The sequence below is a fragment of the Labeo rohita genome, chromosome 16 (assembly GCF_022985175.1).
Source record: "Labeo rohita strain BAU-BD-2019 chromosome 16, IGBB_LRoh.1.0, whole genome shotgun sequence".
NCBI classification, from domain to species: Eukaryota; Metazoa; Chordata; class Actinopteri; order Cypriniformes; family Cyprinidae; genus Labeo; species Labeo rohita.
The window spans coordinates 21857982-21878280 of NC_066884.1; the positions used below are offsets into that span (position 1 = coordinate 21857982).

Below are 20299 nucleotides of genomic sequence, written 5' to 3' on the forward strand. Positions count from 1 at the left end.
GGGGTTCTGAATACTCTGGACTGGGTTTTAATTAAGCCTATTTAAATTTTTGGTGCATTGAGCTTTTTCTTCTCCTCTGACAGTTACCTCAGTCCCTGCTGCTGAAAAGTTCTGAGAGTCCTTAAGATGCTTTGTTGCAAATTCCAAGTGTGTTTTCAAGTGTCTTCACTGAGGAGGATTGAGTTTGGCCACACCGCCATAAAGCCCAGATCAGTGGAGTGCTGCTTGTCCTTCTGTAGGTTTCTCCCATCTGCATATATGACAAATGGAGCTCAACTAGAGTGACCATCAGCTTCTTGGTTGCCAGTCTAACCAAGGTCCTTCTTCATCAATTGCTCAGTTTGGCCCTGAGGCCAGCTCTAGGAAGAGTCCTAGTTGTTTCAAACTTCTTATATTATGGATAATGGAGGCTACATGCTTCTGTGAACCTTGTGTGTGCCTTTCCAAGTCATACTCATTCAAATTAATTTGCCACAGGTTAACTCCACTCGAAGTGTAGTAACATCTACAGTACAAGTAATATGAATACTCCTGAGCTCAGTTTTAAGTGTCCCAATGTGTAATGGACACATTTCAGTTTTTTTATTTCTAATAAATTAGCAAAGTTGTTACAAACCTGTTATGTGATTTGTCATTATGGTGTATGGAGTGTAAGCCTTAATAGCCTTAATATAAGGCTGCAACACAACAAAACATTAAAAAACAAAGGGGTATGAATACTTTTGCAAGGCACTTTACATAATCTTTTACTATGACCAGCCATTTATGTGAATAAAATATGATTATAAAGTGAATGAACGGGTTCATGATATTGAACTATTCACCCTATTCTTCAACGCGGAAGTAAGCCTATGGGTAAGACTTCCAGTTCATTAGTCACTGTAGGGAAATAACGAGAAGAACAATGTGCAGTAAACAGTAAAACTGTTTGCACAAAAACCTAGTGTGTTCATAATTAAGATAATACATTAAAATAATACGTAAAAACACACCAATTTGTAATATCAAGCAGCAAAACAAGCTATTTTGTACAACTAAAAATAGTGAGACACGGATGAGACCAGAAGCTGGACCCATAAATTTTACAAATGCTGTGCCCACTCTTACGGGAAAAATAAGGTGGATAGCCATATTTTTCCATTTTTGTGAGAAGCTTTCACATGTCTCCAATGTGATGCTGGACCACAAAACCAGTCATAAGTTTCAATTTTTGCTGAAAATAAGCTAAATAAGCTTTCAATTGATGTATGGTTTGTTAGGATAGGACAATATTTTGCCGTGATACAACTATTTGAAAATCTGGAATCTGAGGGTCTGAGGGTGCAAAAAATCTAATGATTTTTTAGCATAAAAGAAAAATCAATCATTTTGACCCAGGCAATGTATTTTTTTTGGCTAAAAGAAAAATCAATCATTTTGACTCAATGTATTTTTGGCAAATATACCCATGCTACTTCTGACAGGTTTTGTGGTCCAGGGTCACAAATATGATCTTTCTTGTGTGAGAGAAGGTACCTATGTAAATTCTTGTAAAGACCCAATGCTGCAAAATTAATATTATAAATGTCTGAAGCATTATTTGGAAAATAAATAATACTGTTAGATATTATGTATAATGTACTGTTAGATATTTATTTTACATACTTATTTTTTTACTAGTTTATTTTACCCAAATTTATTTGTTTATTTTGTAAGTTTTTTTACACCGTTTTTCTTTATACTTTTCTATGGATCCCTTGCGGACCCAAGTTTTTCAGTTCTCATTTCCAGTGCTAGTGGCTTACAGCACACTGTAATTGTAATTCATAGCGCCTCTATCGGACACTTTAATAAGTTACACATTTATTGCGTCAGACGGATGCGCTTTACGACCGGTTACATCACTTTACGGCAGCGGTTATAAGAAGCACTGGATTCTCTGCATGCTGTATTTAGGCTGACGTTTCCCCACTGCTGCCTACAGGTGAGTTACTAATGATATTCAACGAGACTTTAACAAATACAGAGCCTGACGTATTTATGCTGATAAATGTCACTGAAAGTGTATATGTCTTGTATGTAATTTCTTGACTTTTGCAGTCATAGCTCTGATGAAATGCAACGTACAGATCATGCGTTTAGCCAATTAGCCGGTCTATTTTTTTACGTCAAATTACTAAAGTTATTATTGAAGCATTACAGTATAATATAAACATGAAAGGTTAGTAAAAGAGTTTACTGCGATTTTAAAATGAATAAAATTACTTAATTTATTGAGATCATTTTCTACATATGATGTGACAGTGTTATAGTCAAGTACAGTTTGTCATCATGTAAATATGTAAGAATAGCAAAAACGTGTGATTATATAATAGTTAACAGTTAGTTGTAAATATAGTAATATTTAAAGATTTTCTTAATTGACAAAGAATATATTGACATTAACCTGATCATTTTACTTTCGTTTCCTTATTAAAGCTCTGTGGTGGAGCAGTTTAATAATATAACAGTCACGTACACAAAACTGTGGAAACTAAAAATTAAATTTAAATTCAGCTTAAGAGAGTTTTACAAAATATTCATTTATTTTCTGGGGGGAAAAAAATCGAATTATTAGTTGACATGACTCTTATATCTCTTTGTCAGATGGACACTCTATACATCTCTTCCCACCCTGATGACTTCAGGAGTTTGTTGCCCTTGATCGCTGCTGAATTCTGTCGATCTCCTCCACGAATCGTTCATGAGGATCCTCCGGCTGAGGTGGCCAGATCTCGTCCTGCCCTGGTCATAGCTGGTGCGGGGGGCACCGTGCTCACAGGTGCCAGTGCTGTGAGCTGGTACCTGGCAAAAGCGGGCAACCGGACAGGCAGTGACAAACAGCAAGAGAGTCAGGTGTGGCAATGGCTGAGCTTCGCTGAGAACGAGCTGATGCCGGTGGCCTGTGCTGTGACATTCCCTCTACTGGGGATCATGGGGGTTGATAAGAAGGTATGAGTTTGTCTGTATTGGTGCATATGTGATCAGAATGCGTTATCACTTCATGCTCTGATTGTCAGTGTGTGTCATGTGTTAAATGATAGCCATCAAAACAACACATTCTGAGTACAAGGAACTTATTTAATTAAAAATAAAAAAAATAAGATGCTGCACTATCTTTCATTATCACATTTGATGTAATATGAATTCATTTTTAATTTTAGCTGCAGCAGAGTTCCAGAGCAGAGCTGCTGCGTGTTCTCAAAGCTGTAGATGAGACACTAGCGCCGCGGACATTCCTCGTAGGAGAGAGTGTGACTTTGGCGGATATGGCTGTTGCTGTGGCAGCACTCCTGCCATTCAAATATGTGAGTATTGACCTTTTTAAGTCTCTTATCATAACAGGTTCTATTTAGTTCATCCAAAAATAGTACAATTCGGTCATCACTGACCCTCATGTCATTCCAAACCTGCATTTCTTTCTTCTGTGGAACAAAGAAGACACTTCGAAGAATGTTTGAAATGTTTTGGTTATAAAATGAAAGTCAGTGGAGTCCAGAAATAATGTTTTTGGCCCATACAGTGACTTTCAGACAAAAGCATGGAAACCCTTTTCCACCACTGAATAAAAAATAAAAATGTAATTGCAACTTTTTATTTTACAGTTTTGACTTTTTTCTCGCAATTGCAAGTTTACATCAATTGTGAATTATAAAGTCAGAATTGTGAGTTATAAACTCACAATGGACTTTTTTTTTTCTCTGAATTGTAAATTTATATTTTGCATTTGTGACTTCTTTTTTTCTCAGAATTGCAAGTTCATATCTTGCAATTCTGATTTTATAACACGCAATTGTTAGTTAAGTCAGAATTGTTTGATATAAACATGCAATTCTGAGAACATTGCAGTCTTTTTTTAAATCGCAGTTGCAAGTTTATATCTTGTAATTCTGAGAAAAACGTCAGAATTGTGAGATAAAAGGTTGCAGTAACCAGTTTTTTTTCCTGTTTTTTGTTCAGTGGTGGAAATGGGCTTCCATAAGAAAGTCAGTGTTATTTTAGTATTATTTTAAATGCCTTTGTAGTATGTATTAGTGTTTTGAATAAGGTTTTTAATTTTTTTTTTTTTTTTTAGTTTTAGTTAATTTATGTGGTTTTGTGTATATATATTTATTTTTTACATAGAGAAATCTTTGTTAAAGAGTTATAAGCCATGAACCAAACCAACTACAGTTGAGGTCAAAAGTTTACATACACCTTGCAGAATCTGCAAAATGTGAATTATTTTATCAAAATAAGAAGGATCATACAAAATGCATGTTATTTTTTTTTTTATTTAGTATGGACCTGAATAAGATATTTTACGTAAGACATATGGTCCACAAGAGAAAATAGTTAAAAATGACCCCGTTCAAAAATTTACATAAACTTGATTCTTAATACTGTGTTGTTACCTGAATGATCCACAGTTGTTGTTTTTTTTTTTTTGTTGTTTAGTGATAGTTGTTTATGTGTTCCTTGTTTGTCCTTAACAGTTAAACTGCCTGCTGAAATCATTACTGGAAAGGGTTCAAATACACAAAAATGCTAAAAATATAAAAAAATAGTTTAAATAATTAACATTTTGGAGATTCAGCAAGGTGTATGTAAACTATTGACCTCAACTGTATACATTTCTTTATTGCTTTAATTTAATTTTATTGAAGGTTTTGCAATTTTAGTACTTCAATTTGAACTTTTTTATGATTTTCAGTAGTTTTAGTTATACAGGTTTTACATTTATATTTAATTTGTTGTAATTAGTGTCAAAGAATGATTGATTCCTCATTATTAGCATGTTTGTTTTCTTTGAAGGCGTTGGAGCCTGCAGACAGGAAGTCACTGGTGAATGTGACCAGATGGTTTAATACCTGCGTGAACCAGCCACAGTTCCTGAAGGTGTTGGGTAAAATCTCACTGTGTGAGAAAATGGTGCCTGTGACACCCAAACCTAGTGCTGCTGTCAGTGCCACACCAACTGCTGCTTCTGAAGCAGCTACACCAGATGGCGCATCTGCTAACGGTAAGAAGAGTGGTATTTTAGATTAGTGTTTTGTGTATTTTATGTCCTTATAAACTAGTAGGTTGAGACATCAGCTCATATGTAACTTTAAATAGATTTTAGTCTTATCACAGTCTGAATGCCTTTTAGAAGTTATCTGTGTTGCCACTGAATAGTTTGTTTGTCCGGTTGTCCTTGTTATTCTCAGGTCCTCCTAAAACGGAGGCTCAGCTGAAGAAAGAGGCCAAGAAGCGAGAAAAGATGGAAAAGTTTCAACAGAAGAAAGAGATGGAAGAGAAGAAGAAGATGCAGCCTCAGGCTGAGGTAGAGTGTGATCTCAGCATCTTATTGCCTTGTGAACACTCACACAAACAGAGATAGACAGACAGTTGAACTTGCCATATTATATTGTCCCCTCCAACAGAAAAAGGCCAAACCAGAGAAGAAAGAACTGGGTGTGATCACCTACAACATCCCCACGTCGCCTGGAGAGAAAAAAGGTGTGCTTTTGGTTCTATTAGCAGTAATTGTATTTTTCAAATGTGTTATGTAACAGTTTAGTCATTTGTTTGTCTCCCTTCATGTGTTTCAGATGTCCTGAGTCCTCTGCCTGATTCTTATAGTCCACAGTATGTAGAAGCGGCCTGGTACACCTGGTGGGAGAAACAGGGTTTTTTCAAGCCTGAATATGGGGTATGACATGAAAAAAAAAAAAAAAAAAAAAAAAAAATCAGAAGTGTTTTGGTTAATTCTGACTAGGCATATAAAGATATAAAATTTTCATGTTGCGATAATTGCTGAGGCTTTTATATTGTATCATGATGTTGTGAACTAGATTGCAAAAAAGTGTTATTATACTATAACAGGTAAAATATCTCCTTATAACAAAAATAAACTATACATTTTTTGTATTACTTCATTATATTTAAATGTTCACACGTTAATTCAGTAAACGGAAGTTTCAAACAGATTAATATGCAAAAGAATTCTAAAAAAACAATAGGTAACACTTTACAATAAGAAAAGTGTTCTAAAAAATGCAACCTAAAATTCTGAATAATACATAATTATTTATGGTATTTTGAAGTGCCCACGATAACAGTATCATGCATGTTCATTTTCATGCTATATCATATTATTGAATTTTGTTATATGTCTAATCCTGACACTCTGCCTCAGTAAACACTGTAAGTACACCACCATTCATAAGTTTTGGTTCTGTACGTTTTTTATTAATTTTTTAAAATAAATTATTACTTTTATCCAGCAAGGATGCTTTCAATTCAAACCTTAAACTTTTGAACAGTGGTATAAATTAATGAAATTATATTTATGCTTCCAGAGGAAGAATGTAAGTGAGCCAAACCCACGTGGAATGTTCATGTTGTGTATTCCTCCGCCTAATGTGACCGGATCTCTTCACCTTGGTCACGCCTTGACCAATGCTATTCAGGACTGCCTGACACGATGGTAACTAGTCACTATTATTATAAATATTTAATATAATTGTTAATTTAATTCATGCTTCATTAGCAGTCATCATATGTTTAATACATGATACTTTGTAGGTAATTGTTAATGTTTGTGTCATGGCAGCATGTGATAAATTATTATTATTACAATCTAGTGCGTCAGAAATAATGATGTGTGTAATCTTTGCTTTGCTTTTTTTGGTGTGGTGATACAGGCACAGGATGAGAGGAGAGACCACACTGTGGAATCCCGGCTGCGATCACGCTGGTATCGCCACACAGGTTGTGGTGGAGAAGAAACTGATGAAAGAGCGAAAGCTGAGCAGACATGATCTGGGGAGAGAGAACTTCATCCAGGAGGTCTGGAAGTGGAAGAACGAGTGAGTGTGACAGCTTGAGGAGAACTCTGGAATGGATTGACTGGAAAATAATTAATTTATCTCTAATTATATGAACAAATTTCTCTTCCTTTCGGTGTGAAACAGAAAGGGAGATCGCATCTATCATCAACTGAGGAAGCTGGGCTCTTCTCTGGACTGGGACAGAGCTTGTTTTACCATGGATGATGTGAGTACAATGCTCAAAACCCAGACATGTCTTGCTAAAACAAACCCAGGTGTTAAATGACATTCAGAAATTCTGGTTGTTGTTAACATGCTTTGAACTACTTAGCATTAAAGTGTCATTGTTTAATGATGGCTAGGCTGTAATCATGTGTAACACTGTCTGCTTGCAGAAACTATCGTATGCGGTCCAGGAGGCGTTTATACGTATGCATGAGGAGGGTGTGATCTACAGGAGCAAGAGACTCGTCAACTGGTCCTGCACCCTCAACTCTGCCATCTCTGACATAGAAGTACGTTCATATCTGCATGCATACAATCTCAGTCACTCCCATCTATGATAAATGAGTGGGAAAACTCACCCTCTGCCACTAACTTGTGATGCATTTAAAGGGATAGTTCCCTAAAAAAAAATTAAAATTCTATCATTAATTACTCACCATCATGTCATTCCAAAACTGTAAGACCTTTGTTTATCTTCAGAACACAAATTAAGATATTTTTGGTTAATGCGGTTTGACCAGTGTGTTGCTGTAGTGCAAGACTGTAATTCAGCCATCCCAAATGCAATTCAAGAGCAAACGCAGCCAAACCTGAGCAGCGTTTGGATGAATATGTAAATATACGTTGCACACTTTCCTCTCAATAACGAAATAAACAACAAAAACTGACAGTGGTTTGGAAATGATGTGGAGTAGCTCTCCAGTGGTGAGCTAGCTAATGATGAAATATATTACAGTATTACAGTTGAACTACTGATGTCACATGGACTATTGTCACGTCTTTGGATGTGTCATATGCATTGCTGTCTGTGGGAAAGTGGCTGAAATGCCATCTTCACTAACAGTCTCCAAGTCTTTTTTTTTTTTCTGAGGTCACGTGATAAGTTTTGTGTTCCAGGTCGATAAAAAGGAGCTGACGGGGCGAACTCTTCTTCCTGTGCCTGGTTACAAAGAGAAGGTTGAGTTTGGAGTCCTGGTGTCCTTCTCTTACAAGGTCGAAGGATCAGGTAAGAGTTGAGTCAGAGAAAATGAGTTTAGATGCACTGAGATACAGATGTTTTTAAACTGAAATGTTCTGCAGATGAGGAGGTTGTAGTGGCCACCACACGTATTGAGACGATGCTTGGAGACACAGCTGTTGCCGTCCATCCTAATGACTCCAGATATCAGGTGACACAAACGTTTTCTTCTCAAAACTGTGTGTTTGTCTGAAAATGTTTGCGTTAACAGAAAACCTCTTCTCTGTCCAGCATCTCAAAGGAAAGATGGTTGTTCACCCATTCTGTGACAGAAAGATGCCCATCGTGTTTGATGACTTTGTGGATATGAACTTTGGAACAGGTAATAAGTGTTTCAAGGACAGAAACTCATTTTCTGTAAGACTGTCTTTCTCTGGGTGGTTTTCAGTCTGTAATATGGTATCATTGTACAGGTGCTGTGAAGATCACTCCTGCTCATGATCATAATGATTATGAGGTGGGAGAGAGGCACAAACTTCCCTTCGTCAACATCCTAGATGAAAACGGCCTCCTCATCAACGTTCCTCCTCCATTCCTGGTAGGCACACACATGCTCTGATATATTTGACCCTGTTTACACCTGTTTAATCGTGCCACAAACATGATGGAAAACTGATTGATTGTTCTTTGAGTAATCTGCGTTTCTCTGGTGTTTTAGGGAATGAAGCGCTTTGAGGCGAGGAAAGCTGTGCTTCAGGCTCTGAAAGACTTAGGCCAGTTTAAGGAGGTCAAAGACAATCCCATGGTGGTGCCCGTCTGCAGGTTAGACACTAACTCAACTCAGTAACATTCAGCTGTTTTTAACTAGTAGATCATCTGGTCTGATAAGGTTGTGGAGTGAAGTGAAAAATCATTGCTGAAAGCAAAACTTGTTTACTAAACCCCTCCACCCACCTTTTTAGTCATGGACAGGTATGTAGGACACAGTACAGCTTTGGACGCTTTCACTTTTGCTTTCGAATTTGCCATCTTGGTGTCACATTTTGCAGGAAAACATAATCGTCTGTTGCGTTTACATCTTGACACTCTCACTTCCCATTTTCCAAGAGGTGTTGTGTTGCTGGATGTAATTATGAACATAGTGGTCATCTTTTTTTACTCCCGACATTTGATCCACTGAAGATGCAGTAGATTACGTTTGTTTGTGGAGGGAATGCACCTCCCGATCTACATAAATGCGTCTATGTTCGCGCAAATCATTCATGATCCAGCTTCACCTACAGCAGAAGTGAGTATAAGGGTTTTTTTATGAACCTCTGCAATGACCTTTCCTAATAACGTGCTAGTTAGCAAGTTTAAATGTGGCTAAAGTAAACAATCTCTCAGAGCAGCTTGTCACTCCACTGAGAGTAGAGAGGGGCGGGGCAAGCAGAGTTCATTTGCATTTAAAGGAACAATCCATTAAAATGGGTTGATTTTTGCTGAGCTCATTTTGACAAGGTAAAAAGGGTGTTGTTTTACACTACCATTGAGAATTTTTAACCGAAGTATATTATAGACTTTCATTAAGAGCCTAAAGAATCATATCAACTTGTGAAAAATGGGCATCCGATGACCCCTTTAGTAATTTATGTAGAAATGCCATCTAATCCTGGAATAGGCATCTATTTCCATTTCAGCTGTTATATTAACATGTATATGGGCCATTCTACAGAATTGGTGCAAACTGCTGTCTCATAACCAAAAAACACATTTAAAAAACATAGAAGTATTCAAATCGTAGATGTTTACTAAGATCCTTCTATTATCTGTTGAAACCCTCAATAATATTTAAAATATCAGTAAGCTTAATATATATTAAATCATCATTTATTGTGTACTTTTAATTGGGAGGTGGCTGTCCCGAACCCTAACCCCTAAATTTCAATTTATGAAAATAATATTGAAATTATTTTTGTATTTTTTTTTTCCCCATTGTTGTTTTTAAAAGTATCTTTCTTTCTCCTAAAAGATTGTTTCATGTCATTACCGAAACAGTTTATGTTTTAGTCCGTTGACTGAGACTGATTTTAAATACACTCCTACATTTATGATCAGAAAAGATTTATGTGTCCCTCTCTCTCATAGCTACATGGTGAGTAGACAGACCCCATCATTTTGAGGGGAATGTGTTCAAAATCTGAAAAATCTGTTTAACTTTAATGAACGTCACTACCGAGCACCTTTTTTCTGCAATTAAGCACACTTTTATTCTATAACAGTTCGTTTTTATATGTGTAGCACTGTTCAGAACTGTGCTAACCAACCATGTGCTGATTAGCATCTTTGAGTTAGATTCAAAAGTCTCTAAAATTGTCATCTTAAGTGTTATCCCATAAAATTATCACGACCGAAACATGTCATCATTGTTTAGGTAGTGACAAAAGGGAACACCTAATCCTCATATTTGGGGGAAATAACCAAAATTTTAGTACAGTTTTGCAAATTTTTTGTATTTCAGTATGTTTTAGTGTTTTAGTATGCGAGTTAAAATTCTGTAGTGATGTGGTCGCTACCAAAACATTACTGTCACTGCCGAAAATGTGCCGTGACAGTGTTTGGTTCAGTGTATATTCAAACTAATGAATCCTTGGCTTTGTAAAAGGCAAAAAGTTGATCATACTGATTTCAAAGTAAAATTGGATTCAGAATAGAACAAATCTCATAAATTACACTTGAAATATTGTTGAAAATGTAATTGTTATTGATTTACTTCTGAAAATGTTTTAATAAAATGGCGAGAATATATATTTACAATGTAGATGTAAGCAAAACCTTAATAGGTCAATATAACCCATCTAAATAAATTATTATTGCTGTGTTTCCGTAGTGGCAAATTTGGGGAGAGGACCAATAAAGGTTATTGAGTATGTTTATGTGTGTTTCTCAGCCGTTCTAAAGACATAGTGGAGCCTCTCATGAAGCCTCAGTGGTACGTGGACTGCAGAGAGATGGGAAAGCAGGCCGCAGATGTCGTCAGAAACGGAGAACTCAAGATCATCCCCGACCACCACCTCAAAACCTGGTTCAACTGGATGGACAACATCAGGTGAGCCATCTATCTTAGAACAGCTGGTCTCTGCTAAAGTTGTTTTTTTTTTTTTTTTTTTTTTCCTACATGTGGTAATGCTTTTTGGGTTTCAGGGACTGGTGCATTTCTCGCCAGTTGTGGTGGGGTCACAGGATACCAGCGTACTTTGTGACTGTGAATGATCCGTCTGTCAAACCAGGCGAGGTGAGCAGAGACACAGCCAGGTGCAGCATGCGCTATGTAAACTGGATACACACGGATGGTGGGAATTAAGATTTTGTTGTCTGTGTTTAGGATATGGACGGACATTATTGGGTCAGCGGGAGATCAGTGGAAGAAGCCAGAGAAAAAGCTGCCAAACGCTTCAATGTCACTGCAGACAAAATCTCTCTGCGCCAGGGTACGAGTCTTGCATACACATGCTGTCATTACAACCAAGTTGTTTTATCTTCTTTGTTTGTTTTTGTCAGTACTTACCCTCTGGCATCAATAAAGCATCTTTCTGTCTGTTTGTGTTTCAGATGAGGATGTGTTGGACACTTGGTTCTCCTCAGGGATCTTCCCCTTCTCCATCTTTGGCTGGCCCAATGAGGTCAGATATTAATACAGTGTACACACACATTCATGTCACTAGGCTGCATGTAAGACTGCAATGGCAGTATTTAGTCTAAACTCATTCTAAATGTGCAAACCTAGGTCTAGGGCTGATCTTTGTAATATGAGATTTATTGTGTTATTAATGTTATTTATTGTTAGTTTTATTTTTTTATTTTTTAATTACGTGTATAATGCCAGATTTAAAAAAAAAAAAATCAAAGTTTTTTTACATAGTGTCTTTACTAATATATGTATGTATAAAGACACAGTGTATGTGTGTGTGTATATATATATATATATATATATATATATATGTATATGTATGTATATGTATATGTATATGTATGTATATATGTATATGTATATGTATGTATATATGTATATATGTATATATATATACACACCTCTCAATATTTCGTAAATATACATGTAAGTATAGTAAACACATTATGTAAACAAACTTTTTTGTTTTGGGTGCGATTAATCGCGACTAATCAATTTGAAAGCAGTAAAATACACATTTTATTATTTTGTTTTTTTATTTAATAAAATACTGTAATTTTTATTTATTTATTTATTTATTTATTTTTTTTTTTACATTTTTGTTACTTAATTTTACATTTTTTAAATGTGTGATATTTTTACAATTATTTATATATATATATATATGTATATATATATATATATAAATATAAATATAAATATAAATATAAATATAAATATAAATATAAATATAAATAAAATTGTAAAAAAATTCAAATAGTTGTATATCGACCAAATATTATTATATATATATATATATATATATATAATATAATATTTGGTTGAGATACAACTATTTGAAAATCTGGAATCTGAGGGTGCAAAAAAATCTAAATACGTTCTTAGCAATGCATATTACCAAACAAAAATTAAGCTTTGATATATTTACTTTACTTGATATCTTAATGATTTTTGGATTAAAAGAAAAATCGATCACTTTTTTACCCACGCAATGTATTGTTGGCTACTGTTACAAATATACCCATGCTACTTAAGACTGGCTTTGTGGTCCAGGGTTATAAACACACATACATACATTTTCAATTATATATTTTGATTATATAAGCATTATATTACAGTGTATAAGAGAGAAAGTCTAGTTTCTTTGTTATAGGGGTCCATATCTTCACAATATCTTCACAATATGTCATATTTTCAATACCTAGACTGCAGTGATTGTGTAATTTTAAAAATTTTTGTGTATTAGTCAGAGGATCTGAGAGTCTTCTACCCAGGCACACTGTTAGAGACGGGCCATGATATCCTGTTCTTTTGGGTGGCTCGTATGGTCATGATGGGCCTCAAACTCACTGGAAAACTACCTTTCAAAGAGGTAAGTGTGTTGATGTGTGTGTTTGTGTATTTGTTTCTATATTACATACTTTTAATAAATAATAATAAATATTTAATTTTTGGAGCTCCTGGAGCTACAGAATTTAAAAATGGACAGACTGCTGAAGTTGTTTCCCGGATGTATTAAGCTGTGTCACTGCAGTCAAAGCTACGCTAACTTATGTTTAGTAGCTTATGGTCTAAATCTGATGTGTTTGTTCAGGTGTATCTGCATGCAGTGGTACGGGATGCCCATGGCAGGAAAATGAGCAAGTCTCTCGGTAACGTCATCGACCCTCTGGATGTCATCACTGGCATTACACTGGAGGTAACTAAACAACAACAGCTTTTCTATTAACACCATGTGACTACATAAGGTGTCATTGCACATAATGAATTTGAGCTTTATGTGTGTGTGTGTGTAGGGTCTTCATGCTCAGCTAGCGGACAGCAATCTAGACCCTCTGGAGGTTGAGAAGGCCAAACAGGGACAGGTATAACCCAGTTTCTTGAGATTTTCTTGAAATCTCCTGTGATTATACATTTAGCTGCTGCAATGACATTCTTTTTGTGTTTGTGTCCACTTTGTAGAAATCCGATTATCCCAGCGGAATTCCAGAATGCGGGACAGATGCGCTTAGATTTGCTCTGTGTGCTTATACCAGTCAAGGTAAGAAAAAATAAAAAAATAATAATAATCAAAAGGATACCTAAAAACCATACGTGAAATATTATTTTGTGTGTTTTTTGTTTATTTCTCCTAGGCCGAGACATAAATCTGGATGTGAACAGGATTCTGGGATACAGGCATTTCTGTAACAAGCTGTGGAACGCAGTGAAGTTTGCCATGAGGACTCTGGGAGAGGGATTTGTGCCCTGGGAGAAAGCTCAGGTGAGAGAGACATGGACAGATGAAGGATGTGTCAGGACGTGCTATCTATGTTCAGTACTTGGAGAAATGTATAATCTGTGGTGTATTGTGGGGTTCATTTCCTTTTCTATTCGTTTCTGAACATCATTCTGTGTCTTTCAGCTGTGCGGCAGTGAAAGTGTGTCTGACCGCTGGATTCTGTCCCGTCTGAGTGCAGCAGTAGCGCTGTGTGATGGCGGATTTCAGGCCTACGATTTTCCGACAATCACCACAGCCATCTACAACTTCTGGCTGTACGAGCTCTGCGATGTCTATCTGGTAATGAATACACACATTTGCTTTTGACCTCTTCATTTGTATGTTTAATTTTGTCTGTACACACACTTCTTAAAGGGATAGTTCAACCAAAGATACAAATTCTGTCATTAATTACTCACCCTCATGCTGTTCCAAACCCATTAGACCTTTATTCACCTTTAGAATCCGAAAGCTTTCTGACCCTGCATAGACAGTAACACAACTGACACGTTCAAAGCCAAGAAAGATGGTAAAGATATTAAAATCAGTGGTTCTGATTTGTGTTCTGAAGATGCATAAAGGTCTTACAGGTTTGGAACGGCATAAGAGTGAGTAATTAATGACAGAGTTTTCATTTAATTTGTACACATTTATTTGAAATAATTTTGGGGTAGTTTGTTAACTTTAAGACTTCTGTTTTTTCTGGTCTTGTAGGAGAGTGTGAAGCCAGTGTTGAGCAAGACAGACTCAGAGGGACAAAAGCAGGCGGACATCTGCAGACAGACTCTCTACACCTGTTTGGAAGTGGGACTCCGTCTCCTGTCTCCTCTCATGCCTTTTGTGACTGAAGAGCTGTTCCAGCGGTTGCCAAGAAGACGTGCTCAGGACAGCCCTCCCAGCATCTGTGTCACACCTTATCCAGAAACATCAGAGGTGAGCAGAATTTAGAGGTCAAGGGTAATGGCAGTGTCTTCTAGTATCTAGACGGGTAAAAATGTTCTGTTCTAATAAAAAATGTCAGGACAGGATGCAGTCATCATGCTGTTGGCAGGAAATCCATGTGCTTTACCTCAGCCAATGCCAGGTGGATTTGAGTGTTTAGTCAGTAAAAAGTCAGGACAGTGTCGCCCACACATCTCAACTGTCTACTTGCAGATTAAGACTTGAATCCAATAACAAGAATTGTCTGGTCAGAAAGGGGCAATATCCTACAGAGAACCAGCCAAAATAAAAAAATAATGGTTTAGATAACAAACTGAGTTCTTTTGAGAGTTCTATCCTGGGTCGTGTGGAATGTGAAGGTCATCGGAATAAAAATAACCTTTGGAACTTAGAAGTTTTAAATGAAGAGTGATTCTGTGGTGGTTTCTGGTTTAAATGGTGTGTTTTTGTTTGTTTGTTTGTTTTGTAGTTCTGTTGGCACAGCGAGGACATCGACCGGCAGATGGAGTTTGTCATGTCTGTGGTCAAAACCATCCGTTCACTCAGGGCTGATTATAACCTCACCAAGACCCGTGCTGATTGTGAGTTGTCCCACAATACACTGCACACTCATTTCAACCTGAATAGATTCAACTAGGGATGCACTGATCCAAGGCCTGGGTCAGTTTCGGTACTTAAACCATTTTAAACACATTTTGGGAATCGATCTATGTGACTGATTCAAATCCAGTGCTCCTGGATGCTCATAAAAAAGTAGTCCAATATTTGTTGGTTATCATCTGATTTTTTTTTTTTTTATTAGTCAGCATTAGATTTTTCTTGAATTATTTTTTTAGTTTGAGTTAAAATATAGTGTAGAATTTGAATACTGGCCATCTACACTACAGCTCAAAAGTGTGGGGCCAATAGAATATATATATATATATATATATATATATTTTTTTTTTGTATTTATATATAGCGAAGCAGCCATTATTTAAGTCTTACGTGTTGCATGATCCTTCAGAAATCATTTAAATTTGCTCATTTGCTGCTCAAGAAACATTTATTACAGTATTGAGAAAAAAAATCAGTATTAAGAGTTGTCCTCGTTAATATCTTATTGTTAAAAACATATTATTTGAAAGTTAAAAAAAACAGCATTTAATTTAAAAATGTCTGTACTGTCCTTTTCATCAAATTAATTAAAAAAGATAAATACATTTTTTGTTTTATTTTTAAAGAAGTTTCTAATGCCTATCAAGGCTGCATTTATTTGATCAAAATTGTAAAAAAAAAAAAGTAATATTGTGAAATAATATTATTATAATATACAATAACTGTTTTCTATCTGAATATATTTTTAAATTTTAATTTATTCCTGTGATGAAAAGGTGAATTTTCATCATTACCCCAGGCTTCAGTGTCACAGGATCCTTCAGAAATCATTCTGTTGTGCTGATTTATTATCAGTGTTGAAAACGGTTGCGCTGCTTAATATTTTGTTGGATTCTTTTTTTCAGGATTCTTTAATAAAAAAAAAAAGCTTATTTAAAAAAAAAAAAAATTAAGAACAACGTTTATTTAAAATAGAAATCATTTGTAAAAATATGAACTACCATTTAAAAGTTAGTGGTCAGTACATTTTATTCTTTCTTTTTTTGAAAGAAATTAATGGGTTAATTCGGCAAGGATGTGTTAAATTGATATAAAGTGATAGCAAAGAAGTATATTGTTTGAAAAGATTTCTATTTTGAATAAATGCTGTTCTATTTTACTTTTTGTGAATAAAAAGAAAAAAAAAACAACAAAAAAAAAAAACACAGGTTAAAAAAAGAAAATGCAGCAAAACAGTTGCCAATGGTGACAATAAAAGTAATAAATCAGCATATTAGCATGATTTCTGAAGGATCATGTGACACAAGACGGGAGTAATGACTGATGAAAATCCAGCTTTGCATCACAGGAATAAATTATATTTTAAAATATATTAAAATAGAAAAACATGATTTTAAACTGTTTCACAATATTACTGTTTTTTCTGTATTTTTTTAATTAAGTAAATACAGTCTTGATTAGCATAAGATTATATATATATATATATATATATATATATATATATATATATATATATATATATATATATATATATTTTTTTTTTTTTATATACAGTGGGTACGGAAAGTATTCAGACCCCCTTAAATTTTTCACTCTTTGTTATATTGCAGCCATTTGCTAAAATCATTTACGTTCATTTTTTTCCTCATTAATGTACACGCAACACCCCATATTGACAGAAAAACACAGAATTGTTGACATTTTTGCAGATTTATTACAAAAGAAAAACTGAAATATCACATGGTCCTAAGTATTCAGACCCTTTGCTCAGTATTTAGTAGAAGCACCCTTTTGATCTAATACAGCCATGAGTCTTTTTGGGAAAGATGCAACAAGTTTTTCACACCTGGATTTGGGGATCCTCTGCCATTCCTCCTTGCAGATCCTCTCCAGTTCTGTCAGGTTGGATGGTAAACACTGGTGGACAGCCATTTTTAGGTCTCTCCAGAGATGCTCAATTGGGTTTAAGTCAGGGCTCTGGCTGGGCCATTCAAAAACAGTCACGGAGTTGTTGTGAAGCCACTCCTTCATTATTTTAGCTGTGTGCTTAGGGTCATTGTCTTGTTGGAAGGTAAACCTTCGGCCCAGTCTGAGGTCCTGGGCACTCTGGAGAAGGTTTTCATCCAGGATATCCCTGTACTTGGCCGCATTCATCTTTCCCTCGATTGCAACCAGTCGTCCTGTCCCTGCAGCTGAAAAACACCCCCACAGCATGATGCTGCCACCACCATGCTTCACTGTTGGGACTGTATTGGACAGGTGATGAGCAGTGCCTGGTTTTCTCCACACATACCGCTTAGAATTAAGGCCAAAAAGTTCTATCGTGGTCTCATCAGACCAGAGAATCTTATTTCTCACCATCTTGGAGTACTTCAGGTGTTTTTTAGCAAACTCCATGCAGGCTTTCATGTGTCTTGCACTGAGGAGAGGCTTCCGTCAGGCCACTCTGCCATAAAGCCCCGACTGGTGGAGGGCTGCAGTGATGGTTGACTTTCTACAACTTTCTCCCATCTCCCGACTGCATCTCTGGAGCTCAGCCACAGTGATCTTTGCGTTCTTCTTTACCTCTCTCACCAAGGCTCTTCTCCCCCGATAGCTCAGTTTGGCCGGACGGCCAGCTCTAGGAAGGGTTCTGGTCGTCCCAAACGTCTTCCATTTAAGGATTATGGAGGCCACTGTGCTTTTAGGAACCTTAAGTGCAGCAGAAATTTTTTTGCAACCTTGGCCAGATCTGTGCCTTGCCACAATTCTGTCTCTGAGCTCTTCAGGCAGTTCCTTTGACCTCATGATTCTCATTTGCTCTGACATGCACTGTGAGCTGTAAGGTCTTATATAGACAGGTGTGTGGCTTTCCTAATCAAGTCCAATCAGTATAATCAAACACAGCTAGACTCAAATTAAGGTGTAGAACCATCTCAAGGATGATCAGAAGAAATGGACAGCACCTGAGTTAAATATATGAGTGTCACAGCAAAGGTTCTGAATACTTAGGACCATGTGATATTTCAGTTTTTCTTTTTTAATAAATCTGCAAAAATGTCAACAATTCTGTGTTTTTCTGTCAATATGCGGTGCTGTGTGTACATTAATGAGGAAAAAAAAATGAACTTAAATGATTTTAGCAAATGGCTGCAATATAACAAAGAGTGTAAAATTTAAGGGGGTCTGAATACTTTCCGTACCCACTGTATATATATATATATATATATATATATATATATATATGTATATTTTATTTATTTTTTTTAAATCTTACTGATCCCGAACTGGCAGTGCTTATATATTAAAATATATTTTAGTATAATATATTTTAAAATATTGTAATATATGTGACCCTGGATGACAAAACCAGTCATAAGGGTCAATTTTTCGAAATTTAGATTTATACAAACATAAATAAATAAGTTTTCCGTTGATGTAGGGTTTGTTATGATAGAACAATATTTGGCTGAGAACCATTTGAAAATCTGGAATCTGAGGGTGCAAGAAAACCTAAATATTGAGAAAATCACCTTTAAACTTGTCCAAATTAGGTTCTTAAAAATGCAAAAATATTTACAGTAGGAATTTTACAAAATATCTTCATGGAACATGATCTTTACTTAATATCCTAATGATTTTTGGCATAAAAGAAAAATTTGACCCATACAATGTATTTTCGGCTATTGCTACAAATATACCCATGCTACTTAAGACTGGTTTTGTGATCCAGGGTCATATATTTGTTACAGAATCACAAAAGGTGAAATTTGGTGCATCCCTAGTTTCAGTATCACACACATGCTGAGGTTTACCCACAACCTACTGACCTTACATGCTATTAGCATATGAGAACCCTAAAGGCTTTGTATTATTTCATGTTTTTATTAGCTAACACACTCACAGCTGTTTCATCTCTCTGTCTCAGGCTATCTGCAGTGCATAGACGCTGATACTGCTGCTCTGGTCCAGACATACAGTCTTCAAATCCAGACACTCTCTTACTCTCAGGCTATTTACCCAGTGGTAGGGGGCGACAGCACCATCCCACAAGGCTGTGCGGTGGCCATCGCCTCAGATAAATGCACTGTTCACCTCATGCTGAAGGTAAAAGTCTTCATTTATTCTAGTTGTCATAATCCCACCACAGCTTCTAAATCCATTCAGTAATTTAACCAACCGGTAATTTAAATACGATTCTCCAAAAATAACATCAACACGTTCTCAACACCCAATCATCTGGTTTGGCTTGGTGTCAAGAATTCATTCCCTCTCCGACAGCGTCACATTTTAAATCCTGTGTTTTGTGTTTCTAAATCCTTTTCTCAAATAAGGGTTTGATCGACTTGGAAAAGGAGGTCACTAAACTGACAGCAAAGAAAGGTGAGCTGGAGAAGCAGATGGAAAAGATGAAGGAAAAGATGGCCAAGAACGACTACAAGGAGAAAGTTCCTGTTAAAGTGCAGGAGGCAGATGCTGAGAAGGTAAGTAGGATGAAGGGGAAGCAATTTGTCTGAGAAAATTGGCTTAAAATTACAGTTTTCAGTCTTGAAGAAAAGTGCAACTTTTTCTTTCCAGCTGAGGCAGAATGAAACAGAACTGCAGAAAGTGAAGGAAGCCATCGAGAACTTCCGAAAAATGATGTAAAGACTCATCTTCATCATGTTTTTTCTATCATTTATGATTTTTTCCATTCAGATTCTTTTGTCTTAATGTATGTCAGTCCTGCTTGCTGAATAATAATGTGGGGAAGCTTGAATAAACATCAACCTTAGATGGAAAAATTATGTATTGTCTTTTAATTGTATTATAAAGTCACTAACCCACACACGTATGCATATAAACATCTACGTTAA

General features: G+C 36.0%; 1 protein-coding gene across 1 annotated transcript; it reads left to right on the forward strand.

Annotated features, from left to right (window-relative positions):
- The first annotated feature begins 1878 nt into the window (after positions 1 to 1878).
- On the forward strand, positions 1879 to 20239 carry vars1 (valyl-tRNA synthetase 1). Its single transcript, XM_051132182.1, has 31 exons — positions 1879 to 1963; positions 2626 to 2970; positions 3183 to 3326; positions 4813 to 5020; positions 5208 to 5323; positions 5424 to 5499; positions 5592 to 5692; positions 6342 to 6469; positions 6687 to 6851; positions 6957 to 7038; positions 7208 to 7327; positions 7935 to 8043; positions 8118 to 8206; positions 8287 to 8377; positions 8469 to 8593; positions 8714 to 8817; positions 10925 to 11083; positions 11179 to 11269; positions 11360 to 11465; positions 11587 to 11657; positions 12912 to 13037; positions 13260 to 13364; positions 13462 to 13530; positions 13628 to 13706; positions 13801 to 13928; positions 14070 to 14225; positions 14640 to 14858; positions 15337 to 15448; positions 19372 to 19550; positions 19778 to 19927; positions 20022 to 20239. The coding sequence occupies exons 2-31, from the start codon at positions 2626 to 2628 to the stop codon at positions 20088 to 20090; spliced, it is 3822 nt and encodes a 1273-aa protein (XP_050988139.1). The 5' UTR covers positions 1879 to 1963; the 3' UTR covers positions 20091 to 20239.
- The last annotated feature ends 60 nt before the right edge of the window (positions 20240 to 20299 follow it).

Bases quoted from the DNA above. Each gene is read 5' to 3' on its own strand.
- vars1 (XM_051132182.1), top strand. From the start codon at position 2,626: ATGGACACTCTATACATCTCTTCCCACCCTGATGACTTCAGGAGTTTG. The intron at 7,039-7,207 runs GTGAGTACAATG...GTCTGCTTGCAG, and splicing joins CTTGTTTTACCATGGATGAT to AAACTATCGTATGCGGTCCA. The intron at 15,449-19,371 runs GTGAGTTGTCCC...TCTCTGTCTCAG, and splicing joins CACCAAGACCCGTGCTGATT to GCTATCTGCAGTGCATAGAC.